Source organism: Amblyomma maculatum, chromosome 2 (genome assembly GCF_055883805.1).
Source record: "Amblyomma maculatum isolate TAMU_Amacu chromosome 2, ASM5588380v1, whole genome shotgun sequence".
NCBI lineage: Eukaryota > Metazoa > Arthropoda > Arachnida > Ixodida > Ixodidae > Amblyomma > Amblyomma maculatum.
In genome coordinates, this window is record NC_139345.1 from 157,831,081 (window position 1) to 157,853,208 (window position 22,128).

Sequence of the window (22,128 nt, forward strand, 5' to 3'; positions counted from 1 at the left end):
CAACTCATAATTCCTATATTTAAGAAATTCTGAAGAACTCGGCGAAACATCCCGTATGCTCAAACGATGCAAAAAGGCTGAAGATGCAGAACGGGTTGAATTTCTTTCAAGTGTTCATGAACCGGTGTCTTTCTCCCGGGAACGCTAAGAAATACACAGCCCCACTGAGCATCTTGGGCGCCTGGGGAAAACATCGGAGTCGCCAGATGCGATCGAAAGCGGCAGTTTCGTGAATCAAAGGAGTCTGCAGAAACGTTTGCTCGCTCACGTCTAGTCGCCGCTTAATGGCACGGCTACTCTACGGTGCATTCAAACATAAATTCCGCCTTGAAAGAAAATTTTCAGAAGAGAGCTGAGCCTTAACGGCTTTGCGATAGACCGCGAACAGACATCACGTTCATATCAGGAAAGGTAACTTACCCGTTAGCACGAGCGAAACAAAAAAAAAAAAAATGAGGAAGCAGAGCACTTGTCGGCAATTCTGTAGATTGTAAGCCTGTAAGCTGTTTCTCGAGCAAGGCACTTCTATCCAGCCAAAGCAAAAAAAAAAAAAAAGAGAGAAAAAACAGGATGCCTATCAGTTCCCTGCACCTGTAGACGGAGCTCGTGGAAGCGCTAACTCCTCGTACACCTAACGCAAAATAAAAGAAAGAAACCCTTCTTTTTCTTTTCTTTTTTTTTTAGCGCCATCGAATTTTCGGGGGACAGAAGCACGCTCGATATCCGGTCGTCGCGTTTCAAATCGGTTCTCGATTTTGGGACCATAGCGTGTAACGCTATCCGCAACTCGTTTACTTTTTGTTTATACTGGTAACAAGCACAGATGAGAAAGGGGTTCCCTTTTTATTTTTCTTGGGACTTTATCAGCGTTTTAGTTTCTCGCTTACAAGTCCGCCAGAGCAACAAGCAGAGGTATGCCTAGCGCACCCCCCCCCCCCCCCCCCCCCCCCCCCCCCCGCCAACTGTAAAATAAACAAATCATACGTTGCGCCAACAGCCCGATTGAGAAAAAGCGCATTATGCCGCATTATACTGGGTGCGTCATTTAAAATTCTTTAGAAAAGCAAAAATTTGTGCATACTGTCTCTTTTCAATGTTATGCTACCTAGCTCTTTTGTTCATTTTTGCGATTGAAAATTTGATATCTGTGTCACCTTTTCTTCTAAATATCCTGGGCAATCATTCCCAAGATACCTGTTGAAAAAGTTCAATATTTATGAGACACTGTTTTTTCAACAAACATAAATTTATTAAAGAAAGGTTTTCCTGCCGGATTGGATTTTCTTACAAGCTGCTTCACTATAGTCTTCGTAATCATCGGTAACTTTCTAGACACCATTCGTAACTTGGCATATCTTGTTCTTTAATTTCTCTGAATTGAATTTAGTCGCTCCGAATTGAACCCTTTGACAACGCTGGCCTTGAGTCTCTTGTCGTCGTCACAAGGCTGTTCATCAATCCATCATTTAAAGCTCAAAGAGGGAGTATGGCGGCAAGCTGCAAGATCGCAGCTTTAGAACGGTGATCGAAAGGTTCTCAACCAAAATCTTGGATCTTCCTCCTAGGTTTTGGCAGCGGTTTGTGGACGCAAGTGGTCATGAAAGAAGACTATTCCTGACAATTCCCCGCACCGTCGATTTTGTATCACACTTTTCAGTTTGATTATAATAGTGAGTGTCATGTTAAGAGATAGGAAGCGTGTAGAGTGGCTCAGAGAAATAACTCAAGTTACCGACATTCTAGTGGAAATCAAGAAGAAATCCGCATGGGCAAGACATGTAGCGCGATAGAGGACAACCGGCGGTCTCTAAGAGTAACCAATTGGATTTCAAGAGAGGGTAAGCGTAGCAGAAGGCGGCAGAAAATTAGGTGGGTGGATGAGGTTAAGAAATTCGCAGGGATCAAGTGAATGCAGTTAGTACAGAACCGGGTTAGTTGGAGGAAAATGTGAGAGGCCTTCGCCCTTCAGTGTGTATGTTCGGCTGATGATGATGATGATGATGATGATGATGATGATGATGATGATGATGATGATGATGATGATGATGATGATGATGATGATGATATACTGTAGCAGTCTGGGCATGTTGATTATTCATGATGGAAAAATACAGCGTAAAGAAGGACAAAATACTCTTAAGGAGCTGGTACACTTTCGAGTTACGACAAGACATGAATGTGTCGCCTACTGCGCATATGTGATGTTGGCCTTTTTCAGCTGTATACACGATTCCGAGATTCAAAATAAACTGTTGCAAGTGAGCGATCACGTATCCCATGTGGCTTCATTTTCTCATTGTACTTCTTTGCGCTGTATTTTTCCATCAGCACTCATTGTCTCACTTCTCAGGCGCCATCTGTGTTAGCAAAGGCTTATCTGGTATTAGGGCCGGTGGCAGCCGCATGCCTGCCGCAGGCAGCTTTTTCACTCGGATTTGAAAACTCCCTCTCAGCGTGCGCTACAGCGACAGGAATACACTAATACACTGCCGCATTTTTTCAGCGGCGATCACCCCGAAAGTCCTCGCCAGCCGCATGCGCCCCGTGAACATTTCCTGCCGATTCCCTGCACGCTCGTATATGCGGCTAAAAACGTCTAACGTGTTATTGATAATGTGTAAATTCAGCAATGGTGATTTTGCATGCACTCAGATACGTGTACCTTCGTTGCAGCGGCGGTGCCATGCCGTTCAGCATCCGGCGGCTGACGCTGCAGCGCAGCCTGTCCGGTGGCGAGCGCCCCAAGGGCGGGGAGCCCCCTGGCGGGAGGGCGGCCATCAAGAAGTCGGCCTCGCAGGACGAGGCCCGGGCGGCCAGGGCTCTGCCCTCGTCGCGTTCCGCGGACCAGGGGGACCTGCGGCGGCTTCAGGCACTCGGACAGTCGCCTTCCCCGGGACAGGTGAGAGGCGGGCTGTCTGACTGATCTCATCTCTCTAGCACCTTGCCGCGACGCCTAACTCTAGGTACCTAAACTCAAACACTAACCGGACGTCAAATTTCTAATTTAATTGAAAAGTATCTTCTTCCCATGACCGCGGTGGCGGAAGGCAGCAAGGTGTCAAAGTGAACTTTATTCGTCATAAAAATTTCACTCTTAATGAACTGTTCAGCGTATAGCTGTTATACTTAAAACAATTATATCACCATCATCTTCATCAGTGTGACTAAACCCGATTCACTAAAAAATATGAACTGACTGTCCTACACTTAACTTGGTCCTGTGGGATATGTGGCTTTGTCCTTGAAACTTAACTTCCAGACCTGTTCTGTCCGCTATAAGCTCTCGAAAACCTCCTTTTAACGATTATAGGCAGTTGAGACAGACATTACAATCATCTTTCGAGGCAGTACTCTTCTCTCAGAAAAAAACTGGAGGCGCCACTTCCTTCGTAAACATAGCGCAATACTTCAATGTCTACTTCCCTTAATACATATGCGCCTGGTCACAAGCATGCAGCAAAGAGCACTCAAACCACAGTTTTCGTACCTCTATTGAAACATCTAAAAACTGTTTTTTAAAGCGGTCTCCTTTTAGTGGCGTTCTGTCAGCCAAAACCTGGCGTCACAAATTAAGCTTCAAGAAAACCGGGTTCAGTTTACCGCTACGCGCCTGATGAAAGAGCCAGCGCTGTAAAGCAGTTTAATGGTGGCCGTCCTCTTTGAAAATACATCGAGCGCGTGCTCCGCGGTTACATATAAAGCGTGCAACGTCTTCCATGTGACGTCTGCATTTTATGCTGAAGCCGCGGTGCTTTTTCCGGCTGAATTCTCTGACACCGGCTCTTCCAGCGTTATGACATACTGCTGCTCTCATTTCTACCATGTGCACCTGAAAGAAACACGTGGTTGACAAATCCGGCACTTTTTTTTTTTAGCGCCATTCAGTGCTAATCACTGCAGCTGTCTAGTTCCGCACGAATATATTTTTGATAACAGGCAGGCATTAGCTACCACTTCCAGTAGCATAGCTAACTTTCACTTCGCAAGGCAGGTGTTACTTGCCGGGTAAGCAGCAGTATATGACGCCCTTGTTTTCTTGCCATATGTGTATTGCAGCAGACTATGCAAATGACAGAAAGGTTCAGCCGGTAAACAAAGGCTAGCGGTACCCACACGAGCACAGCACTTCGTCACTCTCACGAAGCAACGGGAGAGCATTGTATACCAGTGCGGACAAGAGTAAACGGAGCACGCTATTTCTTTCTAAATTTTTCACGCGTTGCATAATTGAAACTGTCAGTCGTGGTATGTGCAACCGGTAGTAGACGTCAGTGCCCTTTCACTTGGACAAGTATTTTCTTATCTCTGGTGCAGAATGCGTTATTCTAATTTGAACAAAAATGCGCGCTCCGTTTACTTACGTCCGCACATGTACTTCATTCTGTTTATTGTTGCGCAACCTCCAGCGGCAAAAATGCCCTCCCGGTGCTACGTGAAGGACGTACTAAGAAGCGGAGCATGGTTTCAGATGCATAACATGGACGACTTCAGTCGCACGGCTGTTGGATGATGTGAAAAAAAAAAAAAAAAAGCGGTAGGGGGGGGAGCGTAATTTCTTCGGTGACATCAGTGACAGCACGGAGCGCTCTGTATAATGTGCGGTGTACCAGGACATCAGCTTTTCAGATAGACCGACTATAGTCCTGTGAAGAACACCACAGGAGGACAAAACGTACTAGAGCAAAATGGAAGTAACGTTGACAACGGTCATGCGCAGACAACTGCTTGATTTGGGATGCCGAGAATGGAGCGCGGGCAACTTGGCGAGCTACAAAAAAATTTCGGTTGAAGCTATAGTTGATATTCCTGAGGTAATTATTCCGAAGATAAATTGAAGCGCAAACGATAGACGGTCCACAAAGAAGAGGCAAACACAAGGACAGGCGCTACTATGACGGCTCGTACGATGGCATCGTAGAAGTAATGTACCGTCGAGGCGACATAGGGGGGAGCAATGTGTCCGAGGTTAAATGCGGTTGCAGTTTTGTCTTCTACCTTCTGGAAATATTTGCTCAGCCCTACCTCTTGCCAATGAATCTCTTTGGGACTTGGACTTTGCTATCATTTTTTCTTACTTATTTAATATTACTTATTTATTTTTTCTTATTATTTGTTACTTCTTACTTACTTAACTTGTGAAAATTGTTCACATGTTTATATTTTTGTATTTATTGACCATGAAGTCTCTTATTTATTTATGTTCCGTCAACACCTATGAATGCAGTATGCTGTATGTTGCCCTGAAGAAGGCTCCGGGCCCAGTCAAGCTACTTTGTAAGTAGCTTTTTGCCCGGGGGCCTTTTTCTCTCTGAGAGAAATAAAGTACGCTTTGAACTTCGAACTTCATTTTATCCCTTTAAAATTTTCTTTTTAAATTTCCGCTTTTTTCATTTGCTTTAAGCCGGATAAAGCATTTGCTCATCAGGACTCCCTTTATTTCTCTGGTTTTGTTTCTTTCAGGGGGAAATTAAAATAGGTAAAAAATGAGAGCGCCAGCTGTAAAACAGGCAGGAAAGGGTAAATTCGGCAATATCGCTACGGGAACAATTGTATGCAATGTTACATAAGGCAGTGCAACGTCCTAGTCCCTGTGGTCAGCAGAGGCACTTAGGGAAAGCATATCGACTACAAATGGCATTTCCACATTCAGTAAGGCCATTAGTCTGAGGAAGATAGGCTGCGCTGAGTTTCAGCTTGGCGGAACGTGGGCGGAGGATGTCGTCCACGGCGCGCGGGGTAGAAAACATCCTCACTCGATGAGAGGCTGTTCAGGACAGTTCAGGAGCACCATGGTGAAGGGTGATATCTTGCAACAAAAAGTCCGCAACATCTGTAAGACAGTTCTTGCACAACTGCCTGATGATGGTGTATACCTTCTCGTACAGTCAGTGACACCGGCTTTCCGCTGATCGTCGGCACCGGATCTCGGTAAAGGGCCAAGAAGGCTGAGATCAAAACGACAGTAAGTGTCAAAAGCAATTTCGATAGTTTGGAGGTAGATAGCAGGAGATAAAGTTTATTCTGGCGATCATACGGGTGGCGAGCGGTGACATAGCGCTGGACGGCAAAGTAGAGTCCAGGCCAAACGAAACGACAACGTATCCGGTCGTACTTGAGGGACACACCAAGACGGCCAGCGGTGGACAGGTCGTGGAGTTTCTCCAAGTAAGCCAAGCGCAGGTTCTAGGGCCCCACGAGCAGCAGCTCACGCCTGAAAGGTTGAAGATTGTGACGGCACAAAATGCCATTTTGAGGGATCAAGATGTGCAAGCAATCATCGGGATCGATAGATAAGAGGCTTTCAATGAGTGAGTGCAACGATTGACAGTGACACTGTCTTCGTCAATCTGCCGCAAAATGTAAATGTGAAAAATGGATGCACCACGTCGAGCGCACTAGTTTTAGCACGCATAATGAGGGGAGTGGCGAACAGATAAGGACGAAATTTAATAAAGGCAATGATGAATCGTGTAACTGGTACGGCAGGATCATGGCCGTAGTGATGCTGACCTATCACAGAACTGATGCCGTCTCCGCTGGTCCCGGTGCGAACTAGGTGCCTGCAGGCCAAACTGGGCTGATAAGTGGTGTGGTGAACGCTGTGATCAGAGATGAAAAATGTGTTGATTGCGTAAGAGCTAAGTGAAAGAGGCATTTTTCTTGAGGAGCTCGCTGAGCGCACGAGCGATATCGCCAAACGTTTCGACAAAACGACCAAAATGGGAGCCTAATCCTGCAAAGCTACGGTCGTCCTGTACACTGAGAATAGGGAAGTCCTTGCCGACTTGAACTTTACCGCGGTCCAGACCTGACGCGTCGACGAGGTGGCCATAGACTGTGAACTAGCGTATACTGAACTGGCACTTCGGGGAGGGGAGCAGATCCCCAGGTTTCCACAAAACAAGGAGGGTTGCTAAATATTTTTTGAGGTCTGGAGAAACGCAGACAAAACATCACACTATTGTTAAATGCCAAATAGAAGTGTCCCGTTCGAATTCCCAAAGGCGGGAGTCTATCATCCTCTCAAACGTGGCTGGCGCAATACGTCGGCCAAAAGGCATCCCCTCAAATTAATAGATAACGTTAGGGGTAAGGAAAGCGCTATTCTGACTGCTTTCACCGCCCGCCGCGACCTAGCTGCTAATAACTGGAGTGCAGATCAGCAGGTGGAAATATGTGAAGGCAGTCTAACGCAACGCTGATTTCGGAAAGCAGATAAATATATCTATTTATGATTAAGATGATAATAATTGACGCAAAAGCGCCAGGAACTGCCCATCTTTTTGACTAAACCACTGAGGCAGGCGCACTAAAGGACGTCTCAGAATAATCACAATAATAATAATAATAATAATAATAATAATAATAATAATAATAATAATAATAATAATAATAATAATAATAATAATAATAATATTAATAATAATAATAATAATAATAATAATAATAATAATAATAATAATAATAATAATAATAATAATAATAATAATAATAATAATAATAATAATAATAATAATAATAATTTTTATTGCCACAACATATTGTGATACAGACTCGGGCCTGCCAAAGCCGAGAGGAGGCTTGTAGGACTGGGCCCGGCAACATCGGCGAGCGAAAAATAAAGGCAATAAAATATTAGAATAAGTGCACACACACTGAAATGCAGATACTAAGGAAGATACATTGTATAAAATAAAAAAAAAACTGTGGAACTTGCAAGTTTCCTGCATCGTTTAGAATTAAAACTTCTCTTTTTGACCATTTGTTTTACGGTGGCTTTAGAAGTAGTGGACAACACCTGATCAGGAAGCATATTGAATATTGTAGGGACACGTTGTTTTGATTTGCCGTATCTGGTTGCGTATTTGGCGACCATGTCGCGTTGACAATTCCGTAGTCAACGCTACGGAAATAATAGTCAAACAATCAATCAATCTTTATTTAATGTGCGCAGGAACAAAAATGTGGTCTTCGTGCTGCAACACAAAAACAAAATACACACACAAGTTTTACGCACACAGATAGAACTCGAAAGAAGTAACAAATATCTCCGAAATGAAACTGAGACGAAATAAGTCCCGGAGAGCAAGCAATCAATTAATAGCATGTCTTGTATACACAGTGAGAAAATTGTAGCGCATATCACGAAAAAAAAAGAAGATAGACAGAGAAAATAAAAATAACTGTCATTGTCTATAGTAATAAAAAAGTATACATAAAATTAACAACCACTCGAGGCGCAACAAGTGTTTGGCATCTAAGACACAGGCTAGAAATAGAGGGAAATACAATAAAGAAATAGAATTGAACGCGGGACAGTAATATTTGAATATAAATATTAAAGTTAAAATATATATAAGAAACGGATAATCAAGATAGAGACATCATTTAAAAGGAGAAAAAGCAAGAAGGGAAGTAAATACAATAATTAGGCTAGAAAGTGGAAGTTATATACGATAAAGTACTGTTTAGAATACAATGCTACGAACATCTAATATAAATGAACAGAGCGAGTTTTGGAGGATGTCAAGGTGAGGACAAAAAGAGTTAAATAACCACTGCATTCTGTCCAGAGTGGAATGTGAATGAAGAGACGGAAAAACTTGAAATGGTCTGAATTCCCTCATGCTCTTTCGCGGAACGCGTAGTAGGATGTACTCTAAGAGCTGAGGGCATATAATGTGACCATGAAGTAGTTTGTACAGAAAAGTGATATCAACTCTGATACGACGGCAGTGAAGAGAAGGAAGATTCAATCGGGCGCTCCTGGTGGAGCGAGAGGAGGAAGTTGCTCAAGGAAAGCGATAATGAAATATCCGTAAATTTTTTTCTTTTTTTGTACTCTGTCAACCTTGCCGAAGTTCGATTTGCAAGTGCCATTCCAAACAACCGACGCGTACTCCAAGAGCGGCAAGCATATGGACAGGTACAGTTTTAAGAACGAAGTGGAGTACGGAACTCTCTCGAAAATCTGCAAACGAATCCGAGTGTGCGCATAGCCCGCTGAGCAATGCGTTTAGTATGGGAGGAGAGGCTGAGGGTGCGGTCAAAAAGTACACCAAGGTCATTAATTTCATCAACCTTGTCCAATAGCACAGAATTCACAGAATAATGGCAGAGAAAGCTATGTGTTTTACGGGTAAATGAGACAACCCTAGGTTTGGAAGAATTGAGGGTAAGTCGATTCTTCGCACACCAATCAGAAAAAGCAGATATGTCCGATTGCAACAACAAGCAATCTTGAAAAGAATGTATTATCTTGAATATTTTTATATCATCAGCATAAAGAAGAAACGAGGCGTTCTTTATCGCCGAGGAAACATCATTAATAAAAACGGAGAAGATAAGCGGGCCTAGTACAGAATCTTCAGGAACTCCACTCGTTGCAGGGTAAACGAAAGAGGTCGGTCCATTGACACTGACAAAACAGAAGCGATCAAGGAGATAGTTGCGTAGGAGGGCTACGAGTGAGACTTCGACGCCAGAGAGTAGAAGCTTTTCAAGAAGCAGTGAGTGAGTAACAACATCGAAATCTTTGCTCATATCACAGTACACAGTGTCAACCTGACCCCTCTGAAGGACTGCTGCAGAGGCATACGTCATAAACGTGACTAGGTTGGTAGAAGTAGAGCGACGCGACATGAAGCCGTGTTGATTCGGTACTATGATATGTTTGATATGGAAGGAAAGTACGTTGTGCAAAGCTTATTCGAAAAGCTTAGAGGTTGCACATAGAAGAGAAATCGGACGATAATTGGAAACATCAGATTTGTTTCCAGACTTGAAGACAGGAAACATGCGTGTCATTTTCCACACGCGAGGAAACGCAGCATTTTTTAAACAGTTATTAAATATGGCAGTCAGTACTGGCACAAAGATATAACTGAAGGCTTTTATTATGGCGGCTGGAATGCCATCAGATCCAGGAGACAAAGATGGTCTCAGACGCTTAAGACTCTCATTTATCAACTCCTCGTCAAAGAGAACGGTATTGGATAGTGCACCAGATGGAAGGCAAACGGAATCACAATGTGGATGTTTGTAAACGGAGGAAAAATGTTGGGCAAAACTGTCGGCAACATCCCGAATTTCCGACCCCTGAGAGTCAACTAAGCTGATACTCAAATCTGATTTAATGGAACGCTTGCTAACGTAACGCCAGAACTGACTAGGACGATTTGAGGCACTCCTCTCAGGAGTCTTAGTCCCGATTGTATAAGCGTTTGCAAAGAGAACGCAAGCGGCGAAACTCATCTGCCCAATTGTGAAACCCAGGGCGTTTCGCTTTACGATGGGCCCGTTCCTTGAGTTTTAACGCCGTTATTAGTTCCCTTGAAAACCAGGAAGGGAACTTCCTACGCGTAGGAGTATGCAAAGGTATGTACCGACGCATACCATCAAGAACTATTTCAGTGAAGCGACTGCCTTGTCCATCTGAATCATTAATGTCATTTAAAAGGGACCAGTCGACGGAAAAGAAGAAATTGAAAAGACCGACATAATCACCACATGCATACGCGAAACGGGGCGAATTCCTCACCCGGTCTGAATTAGTAGAAGGTGATGCGGAGACAGCAGTAGTAACTAGAAGTGGAGGGTGAAATTTGTCACAGCAAGTCAGCGGTATGCCTGAACTCGAGACTTGAACACTTTCAAAATTCGATATATACAGATGTCAAGAATGTTACCACATCAGTTTTCAATGAAATTGTGTTGCTGCAAAGAGTTAAAGGCTATCAAATCAAGTAGAGTTTTACACTTACTTAATATATAATGATTGTTGCGAGAAGAAATAAATGAGTTTCAGTTGATACCTGGAGTATTAAAATCGCCTAAAATAAGAAGTTTGTGTTTGCTATGACGGGTTATAACATGTTCAATTGAGAGCAGAACATCATCATAGGCTGGAGGTGGAAGATTCCGAGGAATGTAGAAAGCTGCAAGTAAATGTTTTTGATGTCTATTTAAAGTGAGCTCAAGCCACACACATTCTAATAATAATAATAATAATAATAATAATAATAATAATAATAATAATAATAATAATAATAATAATAATAATAATAATAATAATAATAATAATAATAATAATAATAATAATAATAATAATAATAATAATAATAATAATAATAATAATAATAATAATAATAATAACAATAATTTAGGATCAGATTTTGTTTTATAACTTTGTTTATTGCTTTGCTGCGGGCAAAGAAAAAAAAAGGGGGGTGGGAGGGAGGTATAAATTAATAGAAAAAGGTTGATCATTGTCCTGATGTTCATTAGGGAGCGATGATGGGACCCCTGCGCTCACGTCATATATGAAGGTGGTCTGTTCGTTAGGAGAATAGCTGCTGCCAATTGACGAATACTCGTTGGCTTCAGCGCCCGGAAAACTTACAGTAAGTGGCGAGTATCTGCCTCAGTGTTCTGGGATTGGCAGATCGGACGCCCTGAGCCGGGATTACAAGTCATTAGCAGTCAGTTCAGTCATTACTACTCATTACAAAAAAAATTAGTGATTTGTAATCAAGTATAGTCGTTACAACTTGTCGCTAGACACTTTGGTGATTACAAGTCATTAGTAGTCATCTTACTCATTGCTACTCATTACTAAGCAATTTGAGTCATTTCTAATTAATTATAGTTGTTACAAGTCTTCGTTAGACATACCGGTCATTACAAGTCATTAGTGGTCATTATTAGTCATTATAACATCTATTAATCTCTTTTGTAACCTGTATTGTTAGCTAAGTATCACTATCAATCTTTTCTTTTTTTCTTCTTTAATCTGTCTTCATACGGCGGACATTTCCTGAGGAGCGTCCAGCGGTCACTGACGCACCATGAGCCTAGAAGGGATTTCGCCTCAAAATTCCGCAGAAAAGTTAACATCCTGGAAAATAAATCGTTAACTATAAAATAATGACTTGCTCCTGGAATAGATGTCATTGGCCCTATTGAGCTAAAATTTATACCTGCGGTTATATCTGCCTTTTGGCCTACATTATAAATCTAAAAGATAGCAAGGATCACCACAGTATGTAAAGGTGGGGAACTGAGAACCTGGCAAATTACCGTCCTGGACCCGAGCTGTCATCGCTGTTAAATATCTTTGAATGTGTCATTCATTGCCGGCTAGCGTCATTTTCTTTTTTGTAAACACAAAATTGTTACAGAAACTCATTATGGTTTTCGGAAAAGGAAATTTACAGAGTAGGCTTTACTGTACCTAGAGTATAAAATAATTTCTAACATATAGGATAGCAATTGCACAGTATAACTTTTTCTATGTATTAAAAAGGCATTCAAATCTGTTCAGAATGGCATCTCGCTAAACCTATTATCTATTAAAGGTGCTCCTGACGTCGCCCTGCAATATTGCTCTCCTTATCTTTATGATCACTGTCAGACCGTACGCATTAATGGCTCGAGTTTTTCACAGCTAAATCTAACTCATAATGTTCTACAGGAAACTATATTGAGACTCCTTCACTTCCTCACGTATATAAATGATATCGTTCAAATACCTGAATAACCAGGAGTCATTACGTATGCAAATGATACTAAGCTTTTTTGTTTTTTTTCACACCACGTGAGGTCACAATACTCGAAATTGGAGTGAACAATGATCTCAAAGTGGCTGAAGAAAGATATGCTGCAATTTAATTAAAAAACGCAATCTATACCCGTATTTCGCCCTATTCACAAACCATTATACAAAATAACAACACTGAAATTTGGTGGCCAATGACTTTCCTCAGTTAGTAAACAAAAATTTTTAGGCATGTTATCATAGAAGGAATTGTTGGCGCCGCATGTGAACCATTTACTGGCACGAACCATTGGCTGTTTATATAAAGCAGCCGATATAATCCCCCTATGGATAAAGCAAGTGTAAAAATCCTTTTATGCTCAAAACTCTTCTATGGGATGGTAGTATGAAGAACCACAGTGCGCGAATTTCAAACGAGGCCAATTCTACTTCTGCTACTAACCATGCAACCTATAAAGGGTTGGTATAGTGATGCTCCAAGTGCGACTGAGCTTAGCTAACTAGTTAATTAACCAGTTAGCTTAATCAACATGATTGGGCTAATTAATCAACAATTACCTTGTGCCGTAGTCAAGCGAGGATGTGGTTACAATTGAGCGAAGCAATAATCAATTACACTAATTATATAATTAGCATAGCAGTGTTAGTTTGGCAATTCTGTAACATCTGTTTGGCAACATCTGTAAGACAGTTCTTGCACAACTGCCTGATGATGGTGTATACCTTCTCGTACAGTCAGTGACACCGGCTTTCCGCTGATCGTCGGCACCGGATCTCGGTAAAGGGCCAAGAAGGCTGAGATCAAAACGACAGTAAGTGTCAAAAGCAATTTCGATAGTTTGGAGGTAGATAGCAGGAGATAAAGTTTATTCTGGCGATCATACGGGTGGCGAGCGGTGACATAGCGCTGGACGGCAAAGTAGAGTCCAGGCCAAACGAAACGACAACGTATCCGGTCGTACTTGAGGGACACACCAAGACGGCCAGCGGTGGACAGGTCGTGGAGTTTCTCCAAGTAAGCCAAGCGCAGGTTCTAGGGCCCCACGAGCAGCAGCTCACGCCTGAAAGGTTGAAGATTGTGACGGCACAAAATGCCATTTTGAGGGATCAAGATGTGCAAGCAATCATCGGGATCGATAGATAAGAGGCTTTCAATGAGTGAGTGCAACGATTGACAGTGACACTGTCTTCGTCAATCTGCCGCAAAATGTAAATGTGAAAAATGGATGCACCACGTCGAGCGCACTAGTTTTAGCACGCATAATGAGGGGAGTGGCGAACAGATAAGAACGAAATTTAATAAAGGCAATGATGAATCGTGTAACTGGTACGGCAGGATCATGGCCGTAGTGATGCTGACCTATCACAGAACTGATGCCGTCTCCGCTGGTCCCGGTGCGAACTAGGTGCCTGCAGGCCAAACTGGGCTGATAAGTGGTGTGGTGAACGCTGTGATCAGAGATGAAAAATGTGTTGATTGCGTAAGAGCTAAGTGAAAGAGGCATTTTTCTTGAGGAGCTCGCTGAGCGCACGAGCGATATCGCCAAACGTTTCGACAAAACGACCAAAATGGGAGCCTAATCCTGCAAAGCTACGGTCGTCCTGTACACTGAGAATAGGGAAGTCCTTGCCGACTTGAACTTTACCGCGGTCCAGACCTGACGCGTCGACGAGGTGGCCATAGACTGTGAACTAGCGTAGGCTGAACTGGCACTTCGGGGAGGGGAGCAGATCCCCAGGTTTCCACAAAACAAGGAGGGTTGCTAAATATTTTTTGAGGTCTGGAGAAACGCAGACAAAACATCACACTATTGTTAAATGCCAAATAGAAGTGTCCCGTTCGAATTCCCAAAGGCGGGAGTCTATCATCCTCTCAAACGTGGCTGGCGCAATACGTCGGCCAAAAGGCATCCCCTCAAATTAATAGATAACGTTAGGGGTAAGGAAAGCGCTATTCTGACTGCTTTCACCGCCCGCCGCGACCTAGCTGCTAATAACTGGAGTGCAGATCAGCAGGTGGAAATATGTGAAGGCAGTCTAACGCAACGCTGATTTCGGAAAGCAGATAAATATATCTATTTATGATTAAGATGATAATAATTGACGCAAAAGCGCCAGGAACTGCCCATCTTTTTGACTAAACCACTGAGGCAGGCGCACTAAAGGACGTCTCAGAATAATCACAATAATAATAATAATAATAATAATTTTTATTGCCACAACATATTGTGATACAGACTCGGGCCTGCCAAAGCCAAGAGGAGGCTTGTAGGACTGGGCCCGGCAACATCGGCGAGCGAAAAATAAAGGCAATAAAATATTAGAATAAGTGCACACACACTGAAATGCATATACTAAGGAAGATACATTGTATAAAATAAAAAAAAAAACTGTGGAACTTGCAAGTTTCCTGCATCGTTTAGAATTAAAACTTCTCTTTTTGACCATTTGTTTTACGGTGGCTTTAGAAGTAGTGGACAACACCTGATCAGGAAGCATATTGAATATTGTAGGGACACGTTGTTTTGATTTGCCGTATCTGGTTGCGTATTTGGCGACCATGTCGCGTTGACAATTCCGTAGTCAACGCTACGGAAATAATAGTCAAACAATCAATCAATCTTTATTTAATGTGCGCAGGAACAAAAATGTGGTCTTCGTGCTGCAACACAAAAACAAAATGCACACACAAGTTTTACGCACACAGATAGAACTCGAAAGAAGTAACAAATATCTCCGAAATGAAACTGAGACGAAATAAGTCCCGGAGAGCAAGCAATCAATTAATAGCATGTCTTGTATACACAGTGAGAAAATTGTAGCGCATATCACGAAAAAAAAAAAGAAGATAGACAGAGAAAAAAAAAATAACTGTTATTGTCTATAGTAATAAAAAAGTATACATAAAATTAACAACCACTCGAGGTGCAACAAGTGTTTGGCATCTAAGACACAGGCTAGAAATAGAGGGAAATACAATAAAGAAATAGAATTGAACGCGGGACAGTAATATTTGAATATAAATATTAAAGTTAAAATATATATAAGAAACGGATAATCAAGATAGAGACATCATTTAACAGGAGAAAAAGCAAGAAGGGAAGTAAATACAATAATTAGGCTAGAAAGTGGAAGTTATATACGATAAAGTACTGTTTAGAATACAATGCTACGAACATCTAATATAAATGAACAGAGCGAGTTTTGGAGGATGTCAAGGTGAGGACAAAAAGAGTTAAATAACCACTGCATTCTGTCCAGAGTGGAATGTGAATGAAGAGACGGAAAAACTTGAAATGGTCTGAATTCCCTCATGCTCTTTCGCGGAACGCGTAGTAGGATGTACTCTAAGAGCTGAGGGCATATAATGTGACCATGAAGTAGTTTGTACAGAAAAGTGATATCAACTCTGATACGACGGCAGTGAAGAGAAGGAAGATTCAATCGGGCGCTCCTGGTGGAGCGAGAGGAGGAAGTTGCTCAAGGAAAGCGATAATGAAATATCCGTAAATTTTTTTCTTTTTTTGTACTCTGTCAACCTTGCCGAAGTTCGATTTGCAAGTGCCATTCCAAACAACCGACGCGTACTCCAAGAGCGGCAAGCATATGGACAGGTACAGTTTTAAGAACGAAGTGGAGTACGGAACTCTCTCGAAAATCTGCAAACGAATCCGAGTGTGCGCATAGCCCGCTGAGCAATGCGTTTAGTATGGGAGGAGAGGCTGAGGGTGCGGTCAAAAAGTACGCCAAGGTCATTAATTTCATCAACCTTGTCCAATAGCACAGAATTCACAGAATAATGGCAGAGAAAGCTATGTGTTTTACGGGTAAATGAGACAACCCTAGTTTTGGAAGAATTGAGGGTAAGTCGATTCTTCGCACACCAATCAGAAAAAGCAGATATGTCCGATTGCAACAACAAGCAATCTTGAAAAGAATGTATTATCTTGAATATTTTTATATCATCAGCATAAAGAAGAAACGAGGCGTTCTTTATCGCCGAGGAAACATCATTAATAAAAACGGAGAAGATAAGCGGGCCTAGTACAGAATCTTCAGGAACTCCACTCGTTGCAGGGTAAACGAAAGAGGTCGGTCCATTGACACTGACAAAACAGAAGCGATCAAGGAGATAGTTGCGTAGGAGGGCTACGAGTGAGACTTCGACGCCAGAGAGTAGAAGCTTTTCAAGAAGCAGTGAGTGAGTAACAACATCGAAATCTTTGCTCATATCACAGTACACAGTGTCAACCTGACCCCTCTGAAGGACTGCTGCAGAGGCATACGTCATAAACGTGACTAGGTTGGTAGAAGTAGAGCGACGCGACATGAAGCCGTGTTGATTCGGTACTATGATATGTTTGATATGGAAGGAAAGTACGTTGTGCAAAGCTTATTCGAAAAGCTTAGAGGTTGCACATAGAAGAGAAATCGGACGATAATTGGAAACATCAGATTTGTTTCCAGACTTGAAGACAGGAAACATGCGTGTCATTTTCCACACGCGAGGAAACGCAGCATTTTTTAAACAGTTATTAAATATGGCAGTCAGTACTGGCACAAAGATATAACTGAAGGCTTTTATTATGGCGGCTGGAATGCCATCAGATCCAGGAGACAAAGATGGTCTCAGACGCTTAAGACTCTCAGTTATCAACTCCTCGTCAAAGAGAACGGTATTGGATAGTGCACCAGATGGAAGGCAAACGGAATCACAATGTGGATGTTTGTAAACGGAGGAAAAATGTTGGGCAAAACTGTCGGCAACATCCCGAATTTCCGACCCCTGAGAGTCAACTAAGCTGATACTCAAATCTGATTTAATGGAACGCTTGCTAACGTAACGCCAGAACTGACTAGGACGATTTGAGGCACTCCTCTCAGGAGTCTTAGTCCCGCTTGTATAAGCGTTTGCAAAGAGAACGCAAGCGGCGAAACTCATCTGCCCAATTGTGAAACCCAGGGCGTTTCGCTTTACGATGGGCCCGTTCCTTGAGTTTTAACGCCGTTATTAGTTCCCTTGAAAACCAGGAAGGGAACTTCCTACGCGTAGGAGTATGCAAAGGTATGTACCGACGCATACCATCAAGAACTATTTCAGTGAAGCGACTGCCTTGTCCATCTGAATCATTAATGTCATTTAAAAGGGACCAGTCGACGGAAAAGAAGAAATTGAAAAGACCGACATAATCACCACATGCATACGCGAAACGGGGCGAATTCCTCACCCGGTCTGAATTAGTAGAAGGTGATGCGGAGACAGCAGTAGTAACTAGAAGTGGAGGGTGAAATTTGTCACAGCAAGTCAGCGGTATGCCTGAACTCGAGACTTGAACACTTTCAAAATTCGACATATACAGATGTCAAGAATGTTACCACATCAGTTTTCAATGAAATTGTGTTGCTGCAAAGAGTTAAAGGCTATCAAATCAAGTAGAGTTTTACACTTACTTAATATATAATGATTGTTGCCAGAAGAAATAAATGAGTTTCAGTTGATACCTGGAGTATTAAAATCGCCTAAAATAAGAAGTTTGTGTTTGCTATGACGGGTTATAACATGTTCAATTGAGAGCAGAACATCATCATAGGCTGGAGGTGGAAGATTCCGAGGAATGTAGAAAGCTGCAAGTAAATGTTTTTGATGTCTATTTAAAGTGAGCTCAAGCCACACACATTCTAATAATAATAATAATAATAATAATAATAATAATAATAATAATAATAATAATAATAATAATAATAATAATAATAATAATAATAATAATAATAATAATAATAATAATAACAATAATTTAGGATCAGATTTTGTTTTATAACTTTGTTTATTGCTTTGCTGCGGGCAAAGAAAAAAAAAGGGGGGTGGGAGGGAGGTATAAATTAATAGAAAAAGGTTGATCATTGTCCTGATGTTCATTAGGGAGCGATGATGGGACCCCTGCGCTCACGTCATATATGAAGGTGGTCTGTTCGTTAGGAGAATAGCTGCTGCCAATTGACGAATACTCGTTGGCTTCAGCGCCCGGAAAACTTACAGTAAGTGGCGAGTATCTGCCTCAGTGTTCTGGGATTGGCAGATCGGACGCCCTGAGCCGGGATTACAAGTCATTAGCAGTCAGTTCAGTCATTACTACTCATTACAAAAAAGAATTTAGTGATTTGTAATCAAGTATAGTTGTTACAACTCGTCGCTAGACACTTTGGTGATTACAAGTCATTAGTAGTCATCTTACTCATTGCTACTCATTACTAAGCAATTTGAGTCATTTCTAATTAATTATAGTTGTTACAAGTCTTCGTTAGACATACCGGTCATTACAAGTCATTAGTAGTCATTATTAGTCATTATAACATCTATTAATCTCTTTTGTAACCTCTATTATTAGCTAAGTATCACTATCAGTCCTTTCTTTTTTTCTTCTTTAATCTGTCTTCATACGGCGGACATTTCCTGAGGAGCGTCCAGCGGTCACTGACGCACCATGAGCCTAGAAGGGATTTCGCCTCAAAAATCCGCAGAAAAGTTAACATCCTGGAAAATAAATCGTTAACTATAAAATAATGACTTGCTCCTGGAATCGATGTCATTGGCCCTATTGAGCTAAAATTTATACCTGCGGTTATATCTGCCTTTTGGCCTACATTATAAATCTAAAAGATAGCAAGGATCACCACAGTATGTAAAGGTGGGGAACTGAGAACCTGGCAAATTACCGTCCTGGACCCGAGCTGTCATCGCTGTTAAATATCTTTGAATGTGTCATTCATTACCGGCTAGCGTCATTTTCTTTTTTGTAAACACAAAATTGTTACAGAAACTCATTATGGTTTTCGGAAAAGGAAATTTACAGAGTAGGCTTTACTGTACCTAGAGTATAAAATAATTTCTAACATATAGGATAGCAATTGCACAGTATAACTTTTTCTATGTATTAAAAAGGCATTCGAATCTGTTCAGAATGGCATCTCGCTAAACCTATTATCTATTAAAGGTGCTCCTGACGTCGCCCTGCAATATTGCTCTCCTTATCTTTATGATCACTGTCAGACCGTACGCATTAATGGCTCGAGTTTTTCACAGCCAAATCTAACTCATAATGTTCTACAGGAAACTATATTGAGACTCCTTCTCTTCCTCACGTATATAAATGATATCGTTCAAATACCTGAATAACCAGGAGTCATTACGTATGCAAATGATACTAAGCTTTTTTGTTTTTTTTCACACCACGTGAGGTCACAATACTCGAAATTGGAGTGAACAATGATCTCAAAGTGGCTGAAGAAAGATATGCTGCAATTTAATTAAAAAACGCAATCTATACCCGTATTTCGCCCTATTCACAAACCATTATACAAAATAACAACACTGAAATTTGGTGGCCAATGACTTTCCTCAGTTAGTAAACAAAAATTTTTAGGCATGTTATCATAGAAGGAATTGTTGGCGCCGCATGTGAACCATTTACTGGCACGAACCATTGGCTGTTTATATAAAGCAGCCGATATAATCCCCCTATGGATAAAGCAAGTGTAAAAATCCCTTTTATGTTCAAAACTCTTCTATGGGATGGTAGTATGAAGAACCACAGTGCGCGAATTTCAAACGAGGCCAATTCTACTTCTGCTACTAACCATGCAACCTATAAAGGGTTGGTATAGTGATGCTCCAAGTGCGACTGAGCTTAGCTAACTAGTTAATTAACCAGTTAGCTTAATCAACATGATTGGGCTAATTAATCAACAATTACCTTGTGCCGTAGTCAAGCGAGGATGTGGTTACAATTGAGCGAAGCAATAATCAATTACACTAATTATATAATTAGCATAGCAGTGTTAGTTTGGCAATTCTGTAACATCTGTTTGGCAACATCTGTAAGACAGTTCTTGCACAACTGCCTGATGATGGTGTATACCTTCTCGTACAGTCAGTGACACCGGCTTTCCGCTGATCGTCGGCACCGGATCTCGGTAAAGGGCCAAGAAGGCTGAGATCAAAACGACAGTAAGTGTCAAAAGCAATTTCGATAGTTTGGAGGTAGATAGCAGGAGATAAAGTTTATTCTGGCGATCATACGGGTGGCGAGCGGTGACATAGCGCTGGACGGCAAAGTAGAGTCCAGGCCAAACGAAACGACAACGTATCCGGTCGTACTTGAGGGACACACCAAGACGGCCAGCGGTGGACAGGTCGTGGAGTTTCTCCAAGTAAGCCAAGCGCAGGTTCTAGGGCCCCACGAGCAGCAGCTCACGCCTGAAAGGTTGAAGATTGTGACGGCACAAAATGCCATTTTGAGGGATCAAGATGTGCAAGCAATCATCGGGATCGATAGATAAGAGGCTTTCAATGAGTGAGTGCAACGATTCACAGTGACACTGTCTTCGTCAATCTGCCGCAAAATGTAAATGTGAAAAATGGATGCACCACGTCGAGCGCACTATTTTTAGCACGCATAATGAGGGGAGTGGCGAACAGATAAGGACGAAATTTAATAAAGGCAATGATGAATCGTGTAACTGGTACGGCAGGATCATGGCCGTAGTGATGCTGACCTATCACAGAACTGATGCCGTCTCCGCTGGTCCCGGTGCGAACTAGGTGCCTGCAGGCCAAACTGGGCTGATAAGTGGTGTGGTGAACGCTGTGATCAGAGATGAAAAATGTGTTGATTGCGTAAGAGCTAAGTGAAAGAGGCATTTTTCTTGAGGAGCTCGCTGAGCGCACGAGCGATATCGCCAAACGTTTCGACAAAACGACCAAAATGGGAGCCTAATCCTGCAAAGCTACGGTCGTCCTGTACACTGAGAATAGGGAAGTCCTTGCCGACTTGAACTTTACCGCGGTCCAGACCTGACGCGTCGACGAGGTGGCCATAGACTGTGAACTAGCGTAGGCTGAACTGGCACTTCGGGGAGGGGAGCAGATCCCCAGGTTTCCACAAAACAAGGAGGGTTGCTAAATATTTTTTGAGGTCTGGAGAAACGCAGACAAAACATCACACTATTGGTTAATGCCAAATAGAAGTGTCCCGTTCGAATTCCCAAAGGCGGGAGTCTATCATCCTCTCAAACGTGGCTGGCGCAATACGTCGGCCAAAAGGCATCCCCTCAAATTAATAGATAACGTTAGGGGTAAGGAAAGCGCTATTCTGACTGCTTTCACCGCCCGCCGCGACCTAGCTGCTAATAACTGGAGTGCAGATCAGCAGGTGGAAATATGTGAAGGCAGTCTAACGCAACGCTGATTTCGGAAAGCAGATAAATATATCTATTTATGATTAAGATGATAATAATTGACGCAAAAGCGCCAGGAACTGCCCATCTTTTTGACTAAACCACTGAGGCAGGCGCACTAAAGGACGTCTCAGAATAATCACAATAATAATAATAATAATAATAATAATAATTTTTATTGCCACAACATATTGTGATACAGACTCGGGCCTGCCAAAGCCAAGAGGAGGCTTGTAGGACTGGGCCCGGCAACATCGGCGAGCGAAAAATAAAGGCAATAAAATATTAGAATAAGTGCACACACACTGAAATGCATATACTAAGGAAGATACATTGTA

General features: G+C 42.1%; 1 protein-coding gene across 5 annotated transcripts in view; it reads left to right on the top strand.

Moving 5' to 3' along the window:
- Window positions 1-22,128, top strand: part of LOC146200263 (coiled-coil domain-containing protein AGAP005037) — a 344,563-nt gene that overhangs the window by 17,086 nt on the left and 305,349 nt on the right. For all 5 annotated transcript variants that reach the window (XM_084595461.1, XM_084595456.1, XM_084595457.1 and 2 more), the window contains exon 2: window positions 2,674-2,899. In XM_084595461.1, the coding sequence (XP_084451587.1) occupies window positions 2,684-2,899 (216 nt within the window). In that variant the 5' untranslated portion in view covers window positions 2,674-2,683. The remainder of the gene's footprint in view (window positions 1-2,673; window positions 2,900-22,128) is intronic.